The following is a 25459-nucleotide window of genomic DNA, read 5'->3' as shown; positions in this document are numbered from 1 at the left end:
TTGGGCGGTATTAGAATGGGCGCCACCCCGCACGAGAAAGCAATTACAAAGCTTCCTGGGGTTCACCAACTTGTACTGTCAATTCATCCCTTCCTTTGCCAAGATAGCTTTTCCCATTACGAACTTGTTAAAATAAAAGGGGGAGGCTTGATCAAACCTAGCCAGCTGTTAAATTGGACAATGGAATGCCAAGCTGCATTTGAAAGACTAAAGAGGCCAGTCTTAAAACATCCTGATCCAGACAAGCCATTCATGATTCAAGTGGATGCCAGCGACGTGGCCGTAGGGGCTGTGTTACTGCAAGAAAATGACAAGGGGGCATTACAGCTCTGTGCATACACATCCAGAAAACTTTGACATGAAACAACAATGGGCGGTATGGGAAAAGGAGGCGTACGCTGTGAGGTTGGTGCTCCTTACGTGGCAGCATTTTTTGGAAGGGAATAAAATTCACCCCCAAACAGGCCTGGTGGTCACAACATTTCCACTATTTCACTTTCATGATCAAACACTTGCTGGGGGAAAAGAACTTCCTGGCGGACACTCTATCCCACATGCCTCAATATAACAGTGCTCGACTCACCATTTCCAAATTGCTCGTGCCTGAGATGCAAATGTAACAAGTAACCACCAGGGCACAAGCAAAGTTAAAACAGCTGCTAGACAGCCAAGCAGGGATTGAATTCAGGAAAGCTTTAGAAACTGATGAATGGTTCCACAGCGACAAGAACCTATGCACAATCACAGATGGATTACCCTGGGTGGGAGAGAAACTGTATATTCCAAAAACCCAAAGGATTAATTTTATGCCATGACACCAAGCCAGCAGGTTACTTCGGGTTCGTGAAAACATTGCACTTAATCAAAAGGCAATTCTGGTGGCCATCCATGAAAAAAAAAACATTGAAAGCTATGTGGCCAGTTACCCAACCTGCACAGCTGCCAAAAGACTACAAGGGAAATCACCTGAATTACTGCAACCAGTGGCAAGCCCCTCAGCACCATGGAGAGGAATCTCCATGGATTTCATAGTGGAACTACCCGAAAGCAACGGAAACACTGTCATCTGTGTGGTCATGGACTTATTCTCTAAACAAGTACACTTCATCCCTTGCCCACAGATCCCCACCATTAAAGCCTTAGCAAAGCTGTTTGTTCAACACGGTTACAGACTGCATGGGGCCCCGCAACACATAATATCAGATAGGGGGGGTACAATTAACATCTGACTTTTGGAAGGAGTTTTTGTCCCTTTTGGGGAGCATCCAGGGGCTGTCATCTAGTCATCATCCTCAGACAAATGGGGCAATGGAATGTTCTAACTCAGTACTTGAACAATATTTAAGATGCTTTAGAAATTTCCAACAGACAAACTGGACAGATCTGTTCCCTTTCGCAGAGGTGGCATAAACAATGCTGTCCACTCCAGCACAGGCTACACACCATTTCAAGTAGCCACTGGCCAGAGCTTCAATCCCATGCCAGAATTAACTCCCACTGAACCAGCCATCTGGTCACTGAAGGAATGGATCGCACAATTAAGAAATACCTGGCCACTGGTTAGAAATGCATTAGATGAGGCCAGACAAGCTTATAAGTCACAAGCAGATAAGAAGAGTCGAACCAAAACCATTTGCTGTGGGGAAAATGGTGTACCTTTCCACAAAATACCTAAAATCTTTACAACCATCCAAATAGCTAGGACCAAAATATGTGGACCATTCTGAATAAAAAAATCACAAATCCAGTAACAGTAAAATTAGAATTACCAAAAACACTCAGACAAATTCACCCAATTTTCCACTGCAGCCTATTAAAGCGAGAGCAGCAGTCACCCTTATGACCAACCATTCCTCCACCACATCCTCCCATAATGGTCGAGGGGGAACAACATTTTAAAATAAAAGATATCCTAGATTCCAGAAAATACCAAGGTGCAATCCAATAGTAGTAGCATGGAAGCACCTCCCTTCCTCCCAAAATGAGTGGGTTCACAAACGGCACATTAGAGCTCCCAAACTTCATCCCGTGTTTGCTTTACTTTGTAATGTTTAAGGTTAATGCAAAAATATGTATGACTATCTATATGGATTTATCCTCAATGATTATTTACCTATATATATTTGATATGTATTTATAAATTTATATATATTTAGTTTATTAGCTTTGTCAAAGTTAGTTATAGTTAGTTATAATGGACTTGATGCAGTCTATAAAATTTTTGCTGCAGTTTACATCTTTTGCATACATTGGAACAGATATTTATTCCACATAATACATTTGTTGCATGCAAATAATATGATGTGATTTGCTTCATTTGTATGATATCATCAGCAAAATTTAAATACCCAACTATCTAGGTCAATGCTTTATTGAGCGTATTACACAAGAGTTCATTAGTTTTTCAAAATATTTTCTCTTAAGAGTGGGAAGTACTCTTCCTGCTAAAAGTCACATATTCCTTGTGGTAGCTATTTGACAGTAATTTCATGAATCATCTGTATTTTCATAACTTAAAATGTTTTGAAAAGATCTTATTCCTAAATGGGTAAAAACAAATTATTTAAGTCTTATTTCTTTAATTCTTTAATTCTGTGCCGCTGGGGGGGGGAAAGCCCTAATAAGCAGGCATATACATAGAATGAAGGCTACTGCTAAGCACATTTGATTTGTGCTTATATTGTAAGCCGCCCTGAGTCTTCGGAGAAGGGCGGGATATAAATGGGATTAAAAAAAAAATTCCCTTCCCACATTCTCTGCATAATTTTTTTAAAAATATTGTATACATTTAGAAAGACACAGAGAGGAAATTGGTTTCAAAATGGATTTTTAATAGAAAGATAGCATCTTTCCCTTCATTCTTTTTAATTTATTTCAACAACTTGAAGATATGAGCCAGAATTACTTTTCAATTCATGCAAGGGCTGGAATGAAATATTGAAGAGAGACGTCCTCATGAAGCAAGATGAAATGAACAATTCTCTTACTTACAATATCTGCAAGACACAAATCCATATTTTAAAAAATAACAAAACCCAATGTGAAGCATAAAATGTGTCAAGTGCTTCCTATTCAATAAAGAGTGCGTATGACTTATGACTGTAACTGGAACCAGAAATCTGGTCATAAGTCATAATAGTAATAAATCAAAGCAAGCATGTAATTGGAAGTAATTTCCTGACATTTCTACAGGAGTGGGACAACTCGCCGTGGCCAATTCACCACGGGCCAACTTGCCGCAGCACAATTCAATTATTTAACATACTTTGAAAAATAATTTAATTTTTGTTATTCACATTTCATATTGTCCCTCATTTTGCATCCTTTCTTTAATAATAATAACAGAATAACATACTTGGAAGGGATCTTGTAGGTTATCTAGTCCAACCTCCCGCCCAATTCTGACATATGGCAGTCCAGTCTCTTCTTGAAAGCTTCCAGTGATGAAACCCGCATAACAACTGAGGGCAAACTGTTCTATTGGTTGATTGTTCTGTCAGAAAAATTCTCCTTATTTCTAGGTTAAATCTCTCCTTATTCAGTTTCTATTCATTATTCCTTGTCTCATCTTCAGGTGCTCTGGAAAACAGGTTGATCCCCTCTGCTCTGTGATAGCCCCTCAAATATTGGAACATTGCTATCATGTCTCCCCTGGTCCTTCTCTTCACTAGACTAGCCATGCCCAGTTCCTGTAACCATTGTTCATACATTTTAGCCTCTAGTCCGCTAATCATCTTTGTTGCTCTTCTCTGCACTTTTTCTAGTGTCTTAACATCTTTTTTATAGTGTGGAGACCAAAACTGGTTGCAGTTGTAGTCTTACTAAGACTTTATAGAGTGGCATTAGTACCTCACATGATCTTGATTGAACCCCTCTGTTAATGCAACTTAGGACTGCATTGGCTTTTTTTGGCTGCCGCCGCATAGTTGACTCATACTGTATTTAATTAATTGTCCACTAAGACTCCAAGACACACTCAGTTACTGCTATTAAACCTTGTTTCACCCAATCTATATGTGTATTTTTGGTTTTTCTTACCTAAGTGTAAGCCTTTACTTTACATTGAACTTAATTTTGTTAGATCGGGCTCAGTGTTTATCAAGATCCATCTGCATCTTGAGCCTATCATCTAGTATTCCTTCCAGCTTAGTATAATCTCCAAATTTGATAAGTTCCCCTTCTATTCCCTCAACTAAGTCCTTTATGAAGATGTTGAAGAGTACTGGGCCTAGGACAGAACCTTTTTTAAAAAAAATCCCATTTATATCCCGCCCTTCTCCGAAGACTCAGAGCGGGTTACAATCTAAAGCACAAATCAATGTGCTTAGCAATAGCCTTCATTCTATGTATATGCCTGCTTATTAGGGCTTTCGCCCCCCCAAGCAGCATTATTACAAAGTCAGCTTATTGCCCCCAACAATCTGGGTCCTCATTTTACCTACCTCGGAAGGATGGAAGGCTGAGTCAACCTTGAGCCTGGTGGGACTCGAACCTGCACTAATTGCAGGCAGCTGGTGTTACTTAAAGAGGCATTAGCCCACTGCTCCACCAAGGCTCAGAACCTTGTGGTTTCCCACTGCTTACTTCCCTCCATGTAGATATAGTACCATTAAGGACTACTTATTGAGTACAGTTTGTCAGCCTGTTACAAATCCATCTGTTGGTGACCTATCCCACTTTTTTCTAGATTTCCAAGACGTAGGTTGTAGTCTAATTAATTATTTTATTTCACTATTTCTTCAATATTAATGAAAGGCTCCAATATTATATATAATTATATCTACCTAGATAATTAAACTGATTAAAAGACTAGCCAGAAAGGTACACTTACTACATAGTGCTTTTGTAGGGTTGACTTGCTGTCCTGCAAGGAGCTGGAGAAGTCTCTTAATGTCAATGCGTGCCTCAGCCATATTCATAGGGTCTCTTTCCGGAGTAGAATTTTGAGAATCATCCCAAGATACTAAAATTCAAAACAGAAAGTATTTTTTGTTATCTATACCCAGACTTGTAAGGTTAGCTCTAAAGAAATTCCACAAAGTTTAAAACATTATAATTAGCACCTCCTGAGATAAGAGCAACCTGGAAATAACCAAGTAGCTAATAAAGGTAGTCCTTAACTTATGACCACAATTCAGCCCAAAATTTATGTTAAGTGAGACATTTATTAAATGTATTTTGCCTCACTTTATGACCTTTCTTGCCACAGTTATTAAGTGAATCATTCCAGTTGTTAAGTTAGTAACATGATTGTTAGGTGAATCTGGCTTTCCCATTGATTTTACTTTTCAGTAGGTCACAAAAACTGTTCACGTGACCCAGGATCACTGCAACTGTCATAAATATGAATCAGTTGCCAAGCATCTGAACCATGGGGTTGCTGCAACAGTTGTGAGAAAAATAGTAATAAGTCACTTTTCTCAGTGCTGCTGTAACTTTGAATGGTCACTAAAGAAGAGCCTTGGTGGAGCAGTAGGCTAATGCCTCCTTAAGTAACACCAGCTGCCTGCAATTAGTGCAGGTTCGCATCCCACCAGGCTCAAGGTTGACTCAGCCTTCCATCCTTCCGAGGTAGGTAAAATGAGGACCCAGATTGTTGGGGGCAATTAAGCTGACCTTGTAATAATGCCGTTTGGGGTGTGTGTGAAAGCCCTAATAAGCAGGCATATACATAGAATGAAGGCTACTGCTAAGCTTGTAAGCCGCCCTGAGTCTTCGGAGAAGGGCGGGATATAAATGGAATTAAAATAATAAAAAATAAAAAATAAATGAACAGTTGTAAGTCGAGGACTACCTGTACTTCTCACAACAATTCTATTGTTCAATAGTAGTAACTGTGAGAGGGATATTGTAGTCCTAGTGGTCAATCATTAAAAATGAGCCAACAGTGTGCTGCAGCTGCCAAAAGAGCCAACACAGTGCTAGGCTGCATTAACAGAGGGATAGAATCAAGATCACGTGAAGCGTTAATACCACTTTACAATGCCTTGGTAAGGCCACACTGCATCCAGTTTTGGTTACCACGATGTAAAAAATATGTTGATACTCTAAAAAGAATACAGAGAAGAGCAACAAAGATGATTGGGGACTGGAGGCTAAAATATATAAGGAATGGTTGCTGGAATATGTCTAGTTTAGTGAAGAGAAGGACTAGGGGTGACATGATAGCAGTGTTCCAATATCTCAGGGGTTGCCATTCTCCAAAGCACCTGAAGGTAGGACAAGAAGCAACGGATGGAAACTAATCAAACAGAGAAGCAACCTAGAACTAATGAGAAATTTCCTGACAGGACAATTAGTGGAACAACCTGCCTCTAGAAGTTGTGAATACTCCAGCACTGGAAGTTTTTAAAAAGAGACTGGACAGCCATTTGCCTGAAATGATATAGGGTTTCCTGCCTGAGCAGGGGATTGGACTAGATGACCTTCAAGGTCCCTTCCAACTATTATTATTATTATTATTATTATTATTATTATTATTATTATTATTATTATTATTATTATTACATATTGTATGATAAATGGAAATGATGGATACAAGTCAATTATCTAGCTCAGGCAACTTAAACATTTTTGCAAGATGAGAGAAGAAAATAGCTAAAATCAAGTTGTCACAACACATATTCTAAGGGGACTCTTTTCTATCTTTAACTCAAACTCTACTCTCTCTATAATTCTGGATTCTGCCATGCTCCTGAAGGGGAGCGGGGAAAGCGCTGGGGTTTATTGCTGTTTTCTTTCTATCGCTATAGTGTAACATTTTGCTGTTTCTGCATATTTTCCCTGAGAACTATCTCTCCCCTTGATGTCAGCTAAAAAGGGGGGGGGGGGAGAAGAAAGTAATGCGCCTCCGGCACTAGTTTATCTCTGCATTTGGAAAGGGAGGTGTGAAAGCCGACATAACATTGCTGCAAGCCTGAGACAGCCTGGTGTTATCAGCTCACTCCCACAACGGACTTAACACCTGGGGATTGGCCCATGTGAACTGACTGGATGAACTTTGGAGTGGGTTAGGGTTAGCCCTTACCTGGGGACTTAGTAAACCATGTCAGACACTGAAATAGAGAGAGAGGAACCTGCTGCAGTGGGGGAACCCTCCTGCTGGGCAGACCTCTGTAAACAATCCTATATCGGATCCTCAAGCTCTTCGGAAGAGGAGGTGGTGACAGAATGCTGCCAAGGCTAGGTGGTTGATGGGCATTGGGAAGAAGGACGACTGGGAGAAGAAGGCTAGAAAGGTGACACTCAGATGGGGCAGTCACCAACCAGGCTGGAGGGAGGAAATGGAAAGTTCCCTCCATCTTAGCGAGGATGAGGAGGATCGCTCAGGGCATTCCATCTGGATGCTGGAACAGGCAATCGGCATGATGAACATAGACTTTGACTCCATGAAGGAGGAGAAAGCCGAACGCTACTGAGGCACCATCCACCTGGGATGCAGCAAAAAAGGAAATGGGGAGGGGGAGCCTGAACCCAAGGTTCCAGACCCATCCAATGGAAACATCGAACCTGCTGCAGTCGCCGCTGCTGCAGCCACCCCTTGTGGCATGGAAGCCACAGACAAAGATGGGAGATGACACAAATGCTCCATCCAGAAGTTCCTGCCACTAGACGTGAAGTTCTGTGGAGAGCCACAATGCCTGGGATTCTTCCTAACCCAGGTAGTAAACTACATGGAGGAATACGGTTGAGACATCCCCACCGACCGAGTCAGAATTCACATCGTGCAAGCCGCCCTTGATAGCATTGCAGTAGATTGGGTCGTAGATCTCCACGACTCTGACGCCCCAGACTTACTGAATTTCAACCAATTCGTGTTCTCCCTCAGGCGCAGGTTTGAAGACCCACTGTCTGACTGGAAAGCTCAAGAGTAAATAAAGACGGTGAAGCAAGGCAGACGGCCGGTGGCCAAATACACCCAAGAATTCCAAATCCTGGCCAGCAAACTGAACTAGCCAGAGGACATCTTGCTTAGCCATTTGAAAGATGGCATAAACTACAACCTCTGCCTTCCTCAGGGAACCCTCACCAGCTGCAAGATTGGTACGTCTTAACCAAGGAAGCCGTGATTGACTTAGCCAAAAGGCAAAACAGAGGAGGGAGACCATGGAGAAAGTCGCTGCCAGAGCCAACCCGCAAGACAGCAAAGCAGCCATCGACCTCCAAAAGAACCACCAGGTGCTTCAAATGTGCCATGGAAGGGCATTGTGCTGCCAAATGCCCCAGACCGGACCCCGGCCAGGAAGTCCAGAAAACAACCAGTGAAGCCAAAGGAGACAGCCATGAAAAGCACGGAGACCACTGAGTTCCCCGCCTCCACTCAGTGAGGAAAGGAACTCCGGCCTACACAGCAGGAGCATCCAACTCATCCGATGACAACTCCGAGGGTGAACCCCTGATAAATGGACCCATAGCGCCCCTCACCAGAACAGTAACTCTGCTAGCCTGCACCATGCCCGAAGCTGTAGAGGTTAGGGCATTAATAGACTCTGGGTGCACCCGCTGCCTTATCAGCCCAACACTAGTGGGAATTTAGAAATATCGGTGAGGAGGCTGAAGAAAACAATTTCCTTCAGTCAATTGGATGGGTCCATAGCAGCTTCAACTCACCCTGGGGGACCACATACAGACTGTAACGTTCCTGGTAATCCCTGACATGGAATGTCCCATAATCCTAGGCATGGCATGGCTAGCCAAATGGAACCTACGGGTAGACTGGAGAATGGCAGAATGTAGATTCCCAAAAGGGGAATCGATCAAAGAAACAGTTCAGCCTCAATCAGGGGGGACCCTGACCGAGAAAGCTGCAAATGGGGGAGGGAGAAGGAATTACTCGAGATCCTGGAGGAGTACAGAGAAGTTTCTAGCAAAGAGAAATCTGATGAATTGCCGCTGCATCGGCGCACGTATTGTGCAACAGAGATCAGACCCAGTGCAAAACTTCCAAAACCTAGATTATATGAGCCCACAGTAATTGGAAAAAATTTATTATTTATTTATTTATTGAATTTGTATACTGCCGTATTCCCGTAGGACTCAGGGTGGTTTACAGAGCATTTAAAACCATGAAATACAAAAATTAAAATCAATTAAAACAATTAAATTAAATTAAAGCCCCAAGAGTAAATCTAAAACCCAGTTAAATTAACAACCCCACAGTCTGGACCAAACAGATCAAAGAGCCAAGTTTTCAGGTCCCGGCAAAATGAGTGAAGGTTGGGGGCAGTCCTAAGATCCATGGGTAGTTGGTTCCATAGGGCAGGCGCACCCACAGAGAACGCCCTTCCCCTGGGAATAACCCGCCGGCATTCCTTAACCGGTGGTACCCTGAGAAGGCCATCCCTGTGGGGACGCACAGGATGATGGGAAGATGATGCCGGCAGCAGGTGTTCCCTTAGATAGTCTGGACCCAAGCCATTTAGGGCTTTATAGGTCATTACCCGCACCTTGAATCTCACCCGGAGGGCAACCGGAATCCAATGTAGCTCACGGAGAAGAGGTGTTACACGGGAGTATCAGGAAGCTCCCATCAAAACTCGCGTAGCTGAATTCTGCACCAGTTGAAGCCTTCGGGTGGTCCTCAAGGGCAGTCCCATGTAGAAGGCATTGCAGTAGTCTAACCGGGAGGTCACGAGCGCATGAGTGACTGTACGTAGAGCATCTCGGTCCATATAGGGACGCAACTGGCGCACCAGGAGAATCTGGGCAAAAGCTCCCCTGGTCACGGCTCCTATATGATCTTCCAAACTGAGCTGTGAATCCAGGAGGATGCCCAAGTTGCGAGCCCTATCAATGGGGCGTAATACCTCATCCCCTATTGTTAATGATGGAGAAGGCTGGTCAGCCCGAGATGCCGGTATGAACAGCCACTCAGTCTTGTCAGGATTGAGACGAAGCCTGTTTCTCCCCATCCAAACCTGGACTGCCTCCAGGCAATGGGACATCATGGCAAGGGCATTACTGGGTTGATTCGGGGTGGAAAGAAAAAGTTGGGTATCATCAGCATACTGGTGATACCCCATCCCGAAACCACGAATGAGCTCACCCAGCGGCTTCATGTAGATGTTGAACAGGAGGGGAGAGAGGACCGACCCCTGAGGGACTCCACAAACAAGAGATCTCGGGGTGGACCTCTGTCCTCCCGTCAACACTGACTGCAAGTGGCCCAGGAGGTAGGAGGAGAACCACTGTAAAACGGTGCCTCCCACTCCCAGCCCCCTGAGACGCCGCAGTAGGATACCATGGTCGATGGTATCAAAAGCTGCTGAGAGGTCTAATAGGACTAGGATAGAGGAACAACCCCTGTCCCGAGCCCACCAGAGATCATTCACCAGTGCGACCAATGCCGTCTCCGTGCTATGCCCGGGTCTGAAACCTGATTGGTACGGGTCGAGATAATCAGTTTCCTCCAGGAACAGAGGAAGCTGATGCGCTACCACACTCTCAACAACCTTCGCCAAAAAGTGAAGGTTGGAGACAGGACGATAGTTATTCAAAATTGCCAAGTCCAGGGTGGGCTTCTTGAGGAGGGGCATCACCACCACCTCTTTCAAGGCGGCAGGGAAAACACCCTTGATCGAAGAAGCAGTTATTACTGCCTGGAACCAGCCTTGTGTCTTCTCCCGGGCTGCATAAACCAGCCAGGAGAGGCACGGGTCCAATAAACAGGTGGTAGAGCTCAGCCTCCTCATGATCCTGTCCACCTCATCAGGAGTCATAGGATCGAACTCAGTCCAGATAACACTCTCAAGACCGCTCGATTCCTCCCTGTCAGACTGTCCAGTCAGAGTCCAGGCCGGCCCGAATCTGAGCAAATTTATCCGCAAGATGACAACTGAACTCCTTGGCCTGCCCCTGCAAGGGATCCTCCCTCTTCTCCAGATGAAGGAGGGAGCGAGTAACCCGAAACAGGGCGGCCGGGCGATTATCTGCGGATGCAATGAGGGCAGCGAAGTAATTAGACTTCGCCGTCCTCATTGCAGCGAGATAAGACCTTGTAAAGGCTCTTAGCCGCAATCGGTCAGGTTCAGATCAGCTGGATCTCCAACAGCACTTTAGACCCCGTCTCCGATGTTTCATCTCCCGGAGCTCCGAAGAAAACCATGGAGCCCACCGGGATCTGCGTCGGGTTAGGGGTCGCAAGGGGACAACACGATTGAGCACCTCAGTGGCAGCCCTTTCCCAGGCATCCACTAAAGCGTCGGCTGAGCTGTGAGTGAGGGAGATAGGAACAGACCCAAGCGCCATCTGGAACCGATCAGGGTCCATTAGGTGCCTGGGGCAGAACCACCTGGTCGGTTCCGCAGCCCAGTGGTGGGGGATGACATAGCGGAAGACCAGCTGCAGGAGATAATGATCGGACCATGACAGCGGGACAATAGTTGGTAAGCCCCCTCCCAGATCATCCAACCATTGTCTAGTTAAGAAAACCAGGTCGAGAGTGTGATCCCCCCATAAGTCGGACCCTGAATTACTTGAGTCAGGTCCATGGCCGTCATGGAGGCCATGAACTCCCAAGCTAACTCTGACGATACTCCCAGAGAAGGCAGGTTGAAGTCACTGAGAACAATGAGTCTGGGGAACTCCACCGTCAACCCTGAGAGGGTGTCAAGCAGCTCGGGCAGGGCTGTTGCCACACAGCTGGGCACCAGTTATGTTAGCAACAGGCCAAACTGAGCCTGAGGGCCACATCTCAAGAGGAGGGACTCATTCCCGCCTATCTGTACAACGGTGGTCTCCCTCGGACATAAAGTCTCCCGAATAACCACCACCACTCCACCACCCCTGCCCTGAGCCCGCGGCCAGTGTAGTACACAGAAACCCGTAGGGCACAACTCAATCAGAGGGACACCGCCCTCTGGGCCCAACCAGGTCTCTGTAATGCATGCCAGATCCGCGTGTTCCTCCTCGATCAGATCACAGATGAGGGGAGCCTTGTTCGCAACAGATCTGGCATTAAAATACACAAGCCTGAGCCCAGGGTCCTGATCCCCATCAATCCCGGATAAAAGGGGGCCAACCGGAGGGTCGGAGCACGCCATTGCTCGAAGACAGCAGGGGCATGATCCCAGATGTCGATACGGCCCTCCGTGTAACTGCCTGCTGCCATTCCCCATCATTGTGGGGATTTGCAACCCCACCCCAGTACTAATGGAACCAAAAGTCCGTGCCCCCAACCCCATCTCACCGGGAACCGTTATAGGCCCAGACTGACAGCCAGCTGGAGAAACACAGCCCAATTCCCTCCCCTCCCTACCATTCTCCCCCTCCCTAACCCTTTAAAATAACTGGCTAAAAAACATACCAGGAGCCTCTTAATAAATTTACACCAGAGGCCCCTATCTAAGCCCAACCACCTCTTGGGGTCCCAACAATTGGGCCCGTCCTTAAGGGAAGTAAGGGACATGGCAATAGGTCATATCCAGGAGGGAGGAGCCCCCCTGAAAGCAAATAAGTCCATGCTAGAGTACTGAATACGGGTCATGTATAGTAAAAAACCGCATAGGGCAATAAAACCAAATGGATAGTTAGATGACAATAATGATGTTAAATTAAGTCCAGAATATATCTCAGTCCACCAATTCAGTTCAACTCGGCTCTCACCTGAGTCAGCCAGGCAGAGCAACAGCAGCGGCTCTCTCACCGCCACTGAGGGAACCTACCTATGGTGGACTGAGCCCAAAGTACCGGGAAAAACCTATCCCACTGATCTCTCACATCAGTGGGTGGTTGATGACCAATCCAGACCACCCTCTCACCACAGACTGATCCTGGGACCATGCCGGACTGGCAATGGGAAGCCATAGGGGCAGGGACAAATGTTCATATTCTGCCCTTCTCCAACCAACCGGGCATTAAGGAGACAGTCTTGCATATCAAGACAGTGTAAGTCAGCCAATCTAGGGGGCTAAAACCAGGCCCCTCCCAACCAAGCAAAGTATGAAGGCCATGCCACGGAGAGTTCACAAGCCATCTAGAAGGGAATCTCTGCGCCATTGAAAATGGCGCCCACCCGCTTTTCATATCTCCGTGGTGCAGAAAAGTGCCCAGCAGCAATTCAAATGGCAAGGCCACGCCTCTAACGATCTTCAGGCCGGCAGGAAATGGCAGCCTCTAAGCTGTTAAAAACGGCACCTGTCTGCTGATTACATGTTCGTGGTCTAGGAAAGCATCTGGCAGCAGTTCAGACGGCCAGGTCTCCACGCCACTCCAGGAAACCGCCCACTATTGCTGTCTCCATAATGCAAAGCGCCCGGAACGTCGTCGGCAGTTCAAACAGCACGGCCAGGCCTCGGCCGATCTTCAGGCCGGAGAGATTTTCAAGGGGGAGAGGAGAGCCTCCGCGCCGCTGAAAGTGGTGCCCAGCGTTTGCTAGCATCTCCAACCCTCTATCGGGTCACTACGCCGTGGTTGGGCCTCCCAAATATCCCATTTGGGGCCCATCGCAGAGAGCACGGAGCTCAGAAAACAACCGTCACCATCTTGGGCAAAAAAAAAAATGCAGAAATTCATAGACAAAAACTTAGAAAGGGGGTTCATTCAGCCAGCAAAGCCAAAGATGGCCACCCCTGTATTATTTTGAGAGAAAAAAGATGGAACTCTTCACTTCTACATAGATTATAGGGCTTTGAACACCATTTGTTGTTAGCTGCGAAGTCGTGTCCGACTCATCGCGACCCTATGGACAACATTCCTCCAGGCCTTCCTGTCTTCTACCATCTTCTGGAGTCCATTTAAGCTCACGCCTACTGCTTCTGTGACTCCATCCAGCCACCTCATTCTCTGTCGTCCCCTTCTTCTATTGCCCTCGATCTTTCCCAGCATTAGGCTCTTCTCCAGTGAGTCCTTCCTTCTCATTAGGTGGCCAAAGTATTTGAGTTTTAGCTTCAGGATCTGGCCTTCTAAAGAGCAGTCAGGATTGATCTCCTCTAGGACTGACCGGTTTGATCGCCTTGCAGTCCAAGGGACTCGCAGGAGTCTTCTCCAGCACCATAGTTCAAAGGCCTCAATTCTTTGGTGCTCAGCCTTTCTTATGGTCCAACTTTCACTGCCATACATTGCAACTGGGAAGACCATAGCCTTGACTATACGCACTTTTGTTGACAGGGTGATGTCTCTGCTTTTTAGTGTGCTGTCTAGATTTGCCATGGCTTTCCTTCCCAGGAGCAAGCGTCTTTTAATTTCTTGGCTACAGTCCCCATCTGCAGTGATCTTGGAGCCCAGGAAAACAAAATCTGTCACTACCTCCATTTCTTCCCCATCTATTTGCCAGGAATTGAGAGGGCCAGATGCCATGATCTTGGTTTTCTTAATGTTAAGTTTCAACCCAAGTTTTGCACTCTCCTTCTTCACCCGCAACAAGAGGCTCTTTAGTTCTTCTTCACTTTCTGCCATTAGAGTGGTATCATCTGCGTATCTTAGGTTGTTGATATTTCTTCCAGCAATCTTAATTCCAACTTTTGATTCATCTAGCCCTGCCTTTCTCATGATGTGCTCTGCATATAAGTTAAATAGGCAGGGCGACAGTATACAGCCTTGCCGGACTCCTTTCCCAATTTTGAACCAATCAGTGGTTCCGTGTCCAGTTCTCACTGTTGCTTCTTGACCCGCATATAGGTTTCTCAAGAGACAAATAAGATGGTCTGGTACTCCCATCTCTTTAAGAACTTGCCATAGTTTGTTATGATCCACACAATCAAAGGCTTTAGCATAGTCAATGAAGCAGAAGTAGATGTTTTTCTGGAACTCCCTAGCTTTCTCCATGATCCAGCGTATGTTAGCAATTTGATCTCTAGTTCCTCTGCCTCTTCGAAATCCTGCCTGTACTTCTGGTAGTTCTCGATCCACATACTGCTGAAGTCTAGCTTGTAGGATTTTAAGCATGACTTTACTAGCATGAGAAATGAGTGCAATGGTGCGATAGTTTGAACATTCTTTGGCACTGCCTTTCTTTGGAATTGGAATGTAAACTGATCTTTTCCAATCCTGTGGCCACTGTTGAGTTTTCCAAATTTGCTGGCAAATTGAGTGTAGCACTTTTACTGCATCGTCTTTTAAGATTTTGAATAGCTCAGCTGGAATACTGTCACCTCCACTAGCTTTGTTGTTGCTCAGCTTTTCTAAGGCCCACTTCACTTCACATTCTAGGATGTCTGGCTCGAGGTCAGTGACCACCTCATTGTGATTATCTGGGACGTTAAGCTCATTCTTGTATAGTTCTTCTGTGTAATTTTGCCACCTCTTCTTAATCTCTTCTGCCTCTGTTAGGTCCCTGCCATTTTGGTCCTTTATCATGCCCATTTTTGCATGGAATGTTCCCTTCATCTCTCCAATTTTCTTGAAAAGATCTCTGGTCCTCCCTATTCTATTGTTTTCTTCTATTTCTTTGCACTGTTCATTTAAGAAGGCATTCTTATCTCTTCTAGCTATTCTCTGGAATTCTGCATTCAATTGGGCATATCTATGTTTTTCTCCCTTGCCTTTCGCTTTCCTCCTTTCCTCAGCTATTTGCAAAGCTTCCTCAGACAGCCATTTTGCTTTCTTGCATTTCTTTTTCTTTGGGATGGTTTTGGTTGCTACCTGTTGTACAATGTCGCGAACCTCTGTCCATAGTTCTTCAGGCACTCTGTCTATCAGATCTAATTCCTTAAATCTATTTGTCACTTCTACTGTATATTCAACAGGGATATGATTTAATTCATACCTGAGTGGCCTAGTGCTTTTCCCTACTTTCTTCAGTTTAAGCATAAGCGAAAGCAATCTATACCCTCTCCCCCTCATGAAGGACATGCTATCTCACCTTTCAAAGGGGAAGATTTTCACCAAACTAGACCTCAGGGAAGCATACTACCAAATTAGAATTAAGGAAGGAGACGAGTGAAAAACTACTTTTAATTGTCCCTTAGGGTGCTACCAATTCCGAGTTCTACCCTTTGGGTTACAGGGAGCCCCTGCTGTATTCATGCACCTAATAAATGACATACTAAGGGAGCAACTATACAAGGGCGTGCTTGTTTACCTGGATGACATCCTTATATTTACAGAGACCATGGATGAACATGTCAAACTGGTCAGGGCAGACCTACACAAACTGTGAGCATCCCACCTCTATGCCAAACTTTTAAAGTGTGAATTTCATAAGGACAAAATAGACTACCTGGGATACCACATATCTCCAGAGGGCATAGAAATGGACCCTGAGAAATTCCAGACAGTGTTAGAATGGGCGCCACCCCGCACGAGAAAGCAGTTGCAGAGCTTCCTGGGTTTTGCTAACTTCTATTGGCAGTTTATTCGCTCTTTTGCCCAAATAGACTTAAAAAGCTGTTTTCAGTGGAGCCGGTCCTAAGGCACCTTGACATCAACAAGCCTTTCCTGATTCAGGCAGATGCCAGCGATGTAGCAGTGGGAGCGATACTGTTACAAGAAAACGACCAAGGGGCATTACAGCCATGCACGAACATATCAAGTAAACTCACCGAAACTGAGCAAAGGTGGGCGGTCTGGAAAAAGGAGGCATATGCAGTGCGCTGGGCTCTTTTCACACGGCGGCACTTTTTGGAAGGGAACAAAATTCCTTTCCAAGTGTGGACCAACCACAAGAACCTGGAGGCACTAACGACACCCAGAAAACTGGTTCAATTTTCACATTGAAACATCTGCCAGGGGAAAAAGATTTCCTGGCAGATGCATTATCCAGAATGCCACAGTATAATAGCACTCGGGCTAGTGTAACAAAACTGCTCATGCTATAAATGCAACTGGCAGCAGAAGTAACTACCCGAGCACAAGCTAAACTACAAAAACTGCTAGGGAGCCAAGTGGGAATTGAATTCAGAAAAGCACTGGAAACTGATGAATGGTTCCTAGGATATAAGAGCTTGTGCACTATCACAAATGGCCTACCCTAGGTGGGAGAAAAACTATATATACCCAAAAGTCAGAGACTAGTATTCATCCAACTTTGCCACGACTCAAAATCAGCAGGGCATTTTGGGTTTGTCAAAACATTACATCTAGTTAAAATGCAATTTTGGTGGCTATCAATAAAAAATGACATTGAAAGCTATGTAGCCAGCTACCCAATTTGTGCATCAGCAAAAAGATTACAAGGGAAATCACCTAGGCTGCTACAGCCTTAGAAGGAAATTTCTGTGGACTTTATAGTGGAGCTACCAGAGAGCAATGGAAACACTGTCATCTGGGTCGTAATGTACCTGTTCTCAAAGCAACTGCTCAAAAATCCCTACAGCAAAATTCCTACTAGTGAAACTAATTGTTCAACATATCTATCGCTTATAAGGAGCCCCAGAGTGCATCATATCAGACAGAGGAGTGCAATTCACGTTGGGATTTTGGAAGGAGTTTCTGCCTCTTTTAGGGACCATTCAGGAACTGTCATCTAGTCATCATCTGCAAATGAATGGTGGGACTGAACGGTCGAACTCAGTACTAGAACAATAAGGTAAAGGTAAAGGTAAAGGTTCCCCCGCACATGCATGCTAGTCGTTTTCGACTCTAGGGGCCGGTGCTCACCTCCGTTTCAAAGCCGAAGAGCCAGCGCTTGTCCGAGGACGTCTCCGTGGTCATGTGGCCGGCATGACTAGACGCCAAAGGCGCACGGAACGCTGTTACCTTCCCACCGTAGTGGTCCCTATTTCTCTACTTGCATTTTTATGTGCTTTCGAACTGCTAGGTTGGCAGAAGCTGGGACGACTAAGAGGCGCTCACTCTGCTACGCGGCACTCGGGATTCGACCCGCCAAACTGCCGACCTTCCGATCGACAAGCTCAGCGTCCTAACCCACTGAGCCACCACGTCCCTGTGAACAATATCTTTATTAATTACCAGCAGACCAACTGGACTGACCTCCTCCCATTGCCAAGGTTGCCTACAACAATGTCGTTCACTCCAGCATGGGCTACACTCCGTTCCAAGTAGCCACAGGGCAAAGTTTTAACCCAATGCCAGAATTTTCCCCTGCAGAACCTGCCATCCTCTTGTTGAAAGAGTGGATCGCACAACTAAAGAACACCTGGCCAGTAGTTAGGAAAGCCTTGGATGAGGCTAGACAAGCATAAGACCCAAGCAGACAAAAAGAGAGTTGAGCCAAAACCTTTTACAGTAGAGGAAATGGTTTACCTATCCACTAAGTACCTAACCATCTATATAACCCTATAACCATCTAAGAAACCTGGACCCAAATATGTAGGACCTTTTCCCATCATTAGAATTATAAACCCAGTAACAGTGGAATTAGAACTCCCAAAATCCCTCAGGCAAATCCACCCAATCTTCCACTCCAGCCTTTTAAAGCACGAGCAACAGTCACTATTAAGACCAGCTGCTGCTCCCCTCATTATGGTAGAAGGGGAACAACATTTCAAAATTAATGAAATCTTAAGACTCAAGGAAATACCGTGGTTCCACACAATACCTAGTGGCATGGAAACACCTCCCATCCTCCCAAAACGAGTGGGTTCATAAACACATTAAAGCTCCTAACCTGCTTAAGATTTCACACTGAATACCTGAACAAGCCTGATTAACCTATGCATATTGTCTCTGCAGGTGGATCTCTCTCTTTTTTAAGGGAGGCAGGATGTCAGAACCCATATTCTAAGGGGACTCTTTTCTATCTTTAACTCAAACTCTACTCTCTCTATAATTCTGGGTTCTGCCATGCTCCTGGAAGGGAGGGGGGAAAGCGCTGGGGTTTATTGCTCTGTTTTCCTTCTACACTGTAACACTTTGATGTTTCTGCATATTTCCCCTGTGAACTATCTCTCCCCTTGATGTCAGCTAGTAAGGGGGGTGGAAGAAGAAAGGAATATGCCTCCGGCACTGGTTTATCTTCGTGTTTGGATGGGAAGGTGTGAAAGTCAACATAACATCACTGCAACCCTGAGACAGCCTGGCGTTATCAGTTCTTTCCCACAATGGACTTAAAACCTGGGGATTGGCTGATGTGAACTGACCAGATGAACTTTGGGGTGGGGTTTGCTTAGGATGCTTTTAAACTATTGATCTGAGTGGGAAACTGTTTCCATGAGTTCTGCTTTCTTAGGATGAGGTTTTGAGGTGGGCCCTGACAGATGCTTTGTCCTGTCTCTGTTTTCTCTTGTTTTTGGGTCAGGCATTATTTCAGCAGACATAAAATCCAGAATGTTTCAATGGTTCTAAGTTTTGAATGTAACAAAATCTGACCAGGACAAACGCTGGTTTCCAGAGGTTAGGATAGAGCCCAAAGAGCGACTTAAGGAAACGTAAAGCCATGGGCTTCCCTGAATGCTAAAAGGGGACAGAGTAAGCCACCTGAGGAAGAAGCAGAGGTGGAAAACTGTTGCAGGGTGATTGGTTTCACACACTAGCATCCGGAAACAAAACTTCACAGGTGGCCCAGAGGAGCCTTGGTTACCAAGGTCGCACCCACTTGCACAAAGCAGCAGCCCATGTGGGCTGCTTCCGTCCAAGCCGGGAAAGGGAGAAAGGCGGCTTATGGTAACATCCTTTGCTTCACCAGGTGCTTAAGTCTTCCTTCCTTCCTTCCTTCCTTCCTTCCTTCCTTCCTTCCTTCCTTCCTTCCCTCCCTCCCTCTCTTCCTGCAGTGATTGCTGGTCTGAACTTTCTTACTCCCTGCATCGGCCTATGTCTCCCTTCTCTGTTTTAGAAATGGCAGCCCCATTTTCTGCCACTTTCCTCCCAGCAGAAGGGAAGAAAGGAAGGATGCCTTGTATGGAAGGATGCTAAGCTCCAGGAAAACTACAGCAGCTGGAGCTGGGTGGGGAAGGCCAGGCTCCCCTTCCATGATGGTTCTGCAAAGCCTTTGAAAAGTGGGTCTGCTTCACACAGGATTGGCCTCAGCACCCACTTTGGACAGCAAACAGATGAGCTTTGCTTTTTTCTCCAGGAGACCCTTTGAAATTGTCCCCCCCCTTCGCTTTTCTGTCTTAAAATCCAGAGCAGACACGTTTTCCTCTTGATCAGCTGAGGATATTGTAGCTACCAGTATGATTTTTGTAAGAAGCTGATTGTACTGATATGTGTGAGTCCAGCCCCCTTGGCACGGGCCAGCCCTGCGGGAAGCAGATCCACTTCTCAAGGGATCTGAACCATCAGGAAAAAGAACCCTGGCCTTCATCTCCTTGCCCAGCTCCAGCTGGTATAGTTTTCCTGGAGCTTAGCATCTTTCCATAAGAAGCGCCTTTCTTTTCCTTTCTCTGGAAGAAAACAGGGCCATTTCCAGAATGGAGAAGGAAGAGTGGGCCGATGCAAGGCAGCAAGAAAGTGCGGACCAGCAATTATTACAGAGGGAAGGAAGGAAGGAAGGAAGGAAGGAAGGAAGGAAGGAAGGAAGGAAGGAAGGAAGGAAGGCAGGCAGGCTTAAAGACACCTGGGGAGGTGAAGGAGCTACCATAAGCTTGGAAGGGAAATGAAAAGGAAGAGGCGGGCAGGCAGCTGGGTCATTGAATTGGTGGGAAGAGGTCACTGAGCAGGGAGCATAATGCAAACACAAGAAATACAAAATAATCCAACTTCAAAAGAGCTGATTTTAACAAACTCAGAGAGAACCTAGGAAAGATTCCAAGGATGAAAATCCTAAAGGGGAAAACAACCCAAGAAGCATGGGAAACTCTGAAAAATGCAATCATAAAAGCCCAGTTCAGCACAATACCACTGAAAAAAAAACAAGAAAGTCAAGAAGAAACCAGCATGGCTGCACAAAGTTCTCTCTGATAAACTGAAAGATAAAAAGGACAAATACAAAAAATGGAAAAAGGTGCACATAATTAAGGCTGATTATTAGCGGACAACCAGAACATGCAAAGATGAACTCAGGAAAGCAAAGACTCAGAATGAACAAAGACTTGAAACAGAAATCAAGGATAATAAAAAAAATTCTTTCAATATATTAATAACAAAAGAAGCCAAGGAAACTGTAGGTTCAATAAAGAGAGAAAATGGCAAGTAGCAAGCAGTAGGGAGAAAGCAGAGCTGCTTAATTCATTCTTTGCATCAGTCCTCACACAAAAAGAAATTATAGTACAACATACCAAAAAAAACTCCCGCAAAAGACAAACTAGAAACAAAAATTAAAATAAAATAAGCAAGAAAATGGTAAGACCTATCCGACCTTGACAAAAATATATCACTGGGACCTGACAGATTACATCCCAGAGTTCTGAAGGAGCTGGCAGATGTTATCTCAGAACCATTGCACCATATCTTTCAAAAATCACTGCGAAAGTACATGAGGATTGGAAAAGGGCTGATGTGGTTTCCATCTTCAAGAAAGGGGAAAAAAAATTTTTTTGGCACTGGATAAAAAATTGGTTGGAAGAAATATTATTACAAAAATTGATTTAAAACTAGAAACCTTCTTATTAGGGATTATTTATTATTTATTATTAATGATAAACTCAGCAAAGCATCTTTTTACTTACTATTGCACATTTTAACAGCAGCAAGATTGGCCTATGCCCAAAAATGGAAAAGAAAGGAAACCCCTACTGAAGAAGAAATAATAAATAAAAATTTATCCTGCGCTGAAATGGACAGGTTAACTCTAGAGATTAAAAATAAAATTGAAAGAGAATACTATGAAATTTGGAAAAAAATGTACAATTGGTTAGAGATAAGGAAGAACGCTGAGATGACTATCGATTGATTAGTTGATAACATAAAAGACTTCTTAAAGGTAAAGGTAAAGGTTCCCCCTCACATGCGTGCTAGTCATTTCCAACTCTAGGGGCCGGTGTTCGTCTCCATTTTAAAGCCGAAGAGCCAGCGCTTGTCCGAGGACGTCTCTGTGGTCATGTGGCCGGCATGACTAGACACCAAAGGCACATGGAACGTTGTTACCTTCCCACCATAGTGGTCCCTATTTTTCTACTTGCATTTTTACGTGCTTTCAAACTGCTAGGCTGGCAGAAGCTGGAACATGTAACAGGCGCTCACTCTGTTACGCGGCACTCAGGATTTGACCCGCCAAACTGCTGACCATATGATCGACAAGCTCAGCATCCTAACCCACTGAGCCACCAGGTCCCTTAAAGACTTCTTACTAGCACCTATATCAGGACACAATTGAAAGATATTTAAGTACAACACTGACGACCGAAAGATGGTTTACCAGAAAATTTACAGATGTTACATGTACATTTTGTTATACTGTGTCCCATTATAGAATGTATTTTAATTTTCTGTTTTTCTTTCTGTCATATAAGGTAATACTAATGGCAATGTTTTGTTTTTAAATATACATTTAATAAAAAATTTTCCAAAAAAAAGAAAGGGAAAAAACAGATAAAGATAATTAAAAAACAGATCTGTGAACATCTAGAAACAAACAAAAGTTATAACTGGTAGCCAATATAGGTTTGTTAAAAATAGATCATGCCGAACCAATCTTATTTCATTCTTTGATAAAGTGACTAAATTAGTAGACCAGCAAAATGCCACGAACACACTATACTTAGATTTCAGTCAGGCAACTGACAAAGTAGACCACAACATACTGCTTAGTAAGCTATAAAAAGATAGAATAGACAACAACAACACCAGATGAATTTGTAGCTGGCTGACAAACCGTACTCAACGAGTAGTCCTCAATGGTACCACATCCACATGGAGAGAAGTAAGCAGTGGGGTACCACAAGGCTCCGTCTCAGGCCAAGTACTCTTCATAAATGACTTAGATGAGGGAATAGAAAGGGAACTCATCAAATTTGCAGATGATACTAAACTGGCAGGAATAGTTAACACCCCAGAAGACAAGCTCAGAATCCAAAAAGATATTGACAAACTTGAACAATGGGCCCTATCCAACAAAATGAATTTTAATATGCAGAAAAGCAAAGTTTTACATCTAGGCAGGAAAAATCAAAGTTGTAAGTAAAGATTAGGCGACACCTGGTTCAAAAAAGTAACTGTGAGAGGGACCTTGGAGTCCTAGTGGGTGATCACTTGACTATGAGCCAGCAGTGTGCAGCAGTAGCCAAAAAAGTTAATACAATCCTGGATAGTATAAACCAGGGGTGTCAAACTCAATTTCATTGAGGGCCGCATCAGCATTGCGGTTGCCCTCAGGGGGCCGGGTGGGTATGGCCAGGGTGGGCGTGGCCTACTGGGTGGGCGTGGCTAGAGTGCATATGGCCTACTGGCCAGCTCTACATCATTCGCATCAAGGGTGCCTATGGGGGCCTGGGCAGGAGTGGGACAGATCTGAGGGTCTCTGGGCCAGGGTCAAGGCAGTGGGGGCCGTTCCCTCACTGTTTCCAGGATGGCTTCGCGGGCCACATGAAACCACTTTGCGGGCCAGATCCGGCCCCTGGGCCTTGTGTTTGACATGTCTGGTATAAACAGAGGCATAGAATCAAGATCACGTGAAGTAGTAGTACTGCTTTATAAAACCCTAGTAAGACCACACCTGTAATACTACAACCAGTTTTGGTTACCATACTACAAAAAAGATGTTGAGACATTGGAAAAAATTCAGAGAAGAGCAACTAAAATGATCAAAGACCAGGAGATTAAAACTTATGAAGAATGGTTGCAGGACTCGGGTTTGGGTAGTCTAAAGAAAAAAACAAATAGGGGTGACATGGTAGAAGTATTCCAGTATTCGAGAGGCTCCTACCAAGAAGAAGAGGTCACATTATTATTCAAAGTGCAGAGGGCAGGACAAGAAACAATGGTTGGAAAATTATCAAAGAGAGAAGCAACCTGGAATTAAGGAGGAACTTCCTAACAGTGAGGACAATTAACCAGCGGAACAGCTTGCCCTCAGAAATTGTGGGTGCTCCATCACTGGAGGTTTTTAAGAAGAGACTGGACAGTCACTTGTCTGAAATGGTACAGGTTCTCCTGCTTGAGCAGGGAGCTGAAGACCTCAAAGGTCCCTTCCAGCTCTATTGTATTCAAAAGTAGCCTGGATACTGTGTGCCTGAGGTAAATGAGTGCGGGGCACATGGGACAGCTCCAGCCCCCCCCAAAATTAGACATTCCCTAAAAATAAGCCCTAGTGCATTTTTGGTGCCCCCCAAAATATAAGCTTGTGTCTGATTTTTAGGGAAACACGGGGTAGTGGTTCAGTTCTGCTCTCAACCAAATCACAAAATTCCAGAAACTTTAATAATCTGTTGTTGTGAGCTGAATCAAGCCAATTCCACATCATTTAAAACACCTTTCTCTAAGCCAATTCAAATCGGTATTGTAATGCCAAGGTGGCTATTGTATTCACAGTAAGATCATGGATAACATTCAAGAGTATTGAACAAGATAATCTTCGTAGTTTCTGCAATTCTGTGATATGTAGTATAGTGCTATATGCAGATCTGAAGCACTCTCTTTTCAATGGGACTATATTCCCAGTAAAATACCTCTAGTCTCATTGTACTATTTCATTTCTAAACACCTGTGAAATCTCTCCTGGTCTGGAAAAAATAAGTAAAATGCTTACCCCAGGGAGGATTTCCAAGGTCTTTAAAGCGAGTTGTAATACACACTAGATCAGTTTCTATTTTCAAATCCATCTCTCCATTTAGATTTGCTTCTATTACCTACATGGAAAGAAATCAGTTTTGGGAATCATTAATAACATTTTCTAGTTCATTCTGACCATATGCTTATGCATACAACTATACAGCATAAAAACTGCACTGAAACTTGAACTGATCATTTAGCATTTGTGGAGCTACTTTCAGCGTATACCAGTGATGGCGAATCTTTTAGAGAGCAAGTGCCCAAACTGCAAACCAAAACCCACTTATGTATCGTCGGGTGCCTGTTGGGCATGGCCCATTGGGTGGGCATGGCCCATTGGGTGGGCATGGCCCATTGGGTGGGTGTGGCTGCAGTGGTAATGGCAGACTGGGTGGGACTAAAAAGTTCAATCAATCAATTCTAACTTTGCGAAATCTTTTTTTTCCTGCGAGAAGTTGAAATTGATTGAACTTTTTTTTTTTGCACATGGTGGCGTAAAGCAAAAAGATTTTATAAAACCCAGCTGAAGGCCTACTAGGACATAATAGCATACCATAAGTTTGCCACCACAGGCATATACTGCAGTTTTGAAGACAGAATTTCAAAGAATAAGTCTTGGTACTCTGAATAACCATAAAAAGCAGGGTTGCTAATTAAATAGATCTCCTCTTAACATAGATTATTGTCATCCTGGTAAGAGCTGTTTACTTTTAAAATAAGTCTTTTTCACCATCAATACACTCACCCCCTACTAACTAAAAGACTATATTAGTCCAAGCAGTCTGGTAAATATGCAAAAGAAAAAGGTATATATAGAATATTTGTAAGAATTGTAAAGCTGTATACTCTTAAGGTAAAGGTAAAGGTTCCCCCGCACATGCGTGCTAGTCATTTCCGACTCTAGGGGCTGGTGCTCATCTCCGTTTTAAAGCCGAAGAGCCAGCGCTTGTCCGAGGACGTCTCTGTGGTCATGTGG

General features: G+C 44.5%; 1 protein-coding gene across 4 annotated transcripts in view; it reads right to left on the bottom strand.

Moving 5' to 3' along the window:
• Positions 1-2816: 2816 nt before the first annotated feature.
• Positions 2817-25459, bottom strand: part of HUS1 (HUS1 checkpoint clamp component) — a 63105-nt gene continuing 40462 nt past the window's right edge. For 3 of the 4 annotated variants that reach the window (XM_083377159.1, XM_083377161.1, XM_083377162.1), the window contains 3 exons: positions 24461-24560; positions 4832-4963; positions 3030-3493 (listed from right to left, as the gene is read on the bottom strand). In XM_083377159.1, coding sequence (XP_083233285.1) covers positions 3375-3493; positions 4832-4963; positions 24461-24560 — 351 coding nt within the window. In that variant the 3' untranslated portion in view covers positions 3030-3374. Of the gene's footprint in view, positions 2997-3029; positions 3494-4831; positions 4964-24460; positions 24561-25459 lie in introns of those variants that run through there. The other variant, XM_083377160.1, reaches the window with a different exon arrangement.

The sequence above is a fragment of the Vipera ursinii genome, assembly GCF_947247035.1.
Source record: "Vipera ursinii genome assembly, chromosome: Z".
NCBI classification, from domain to species: Eukaryota; Metazoa; Chordata; class Lepidosauria; order Squamata; family Viperidae; genus Vipera; species Vipera ursinii.
This window is presented reverse-complemented; position numbering and strand designations above follow the sequence as displayed.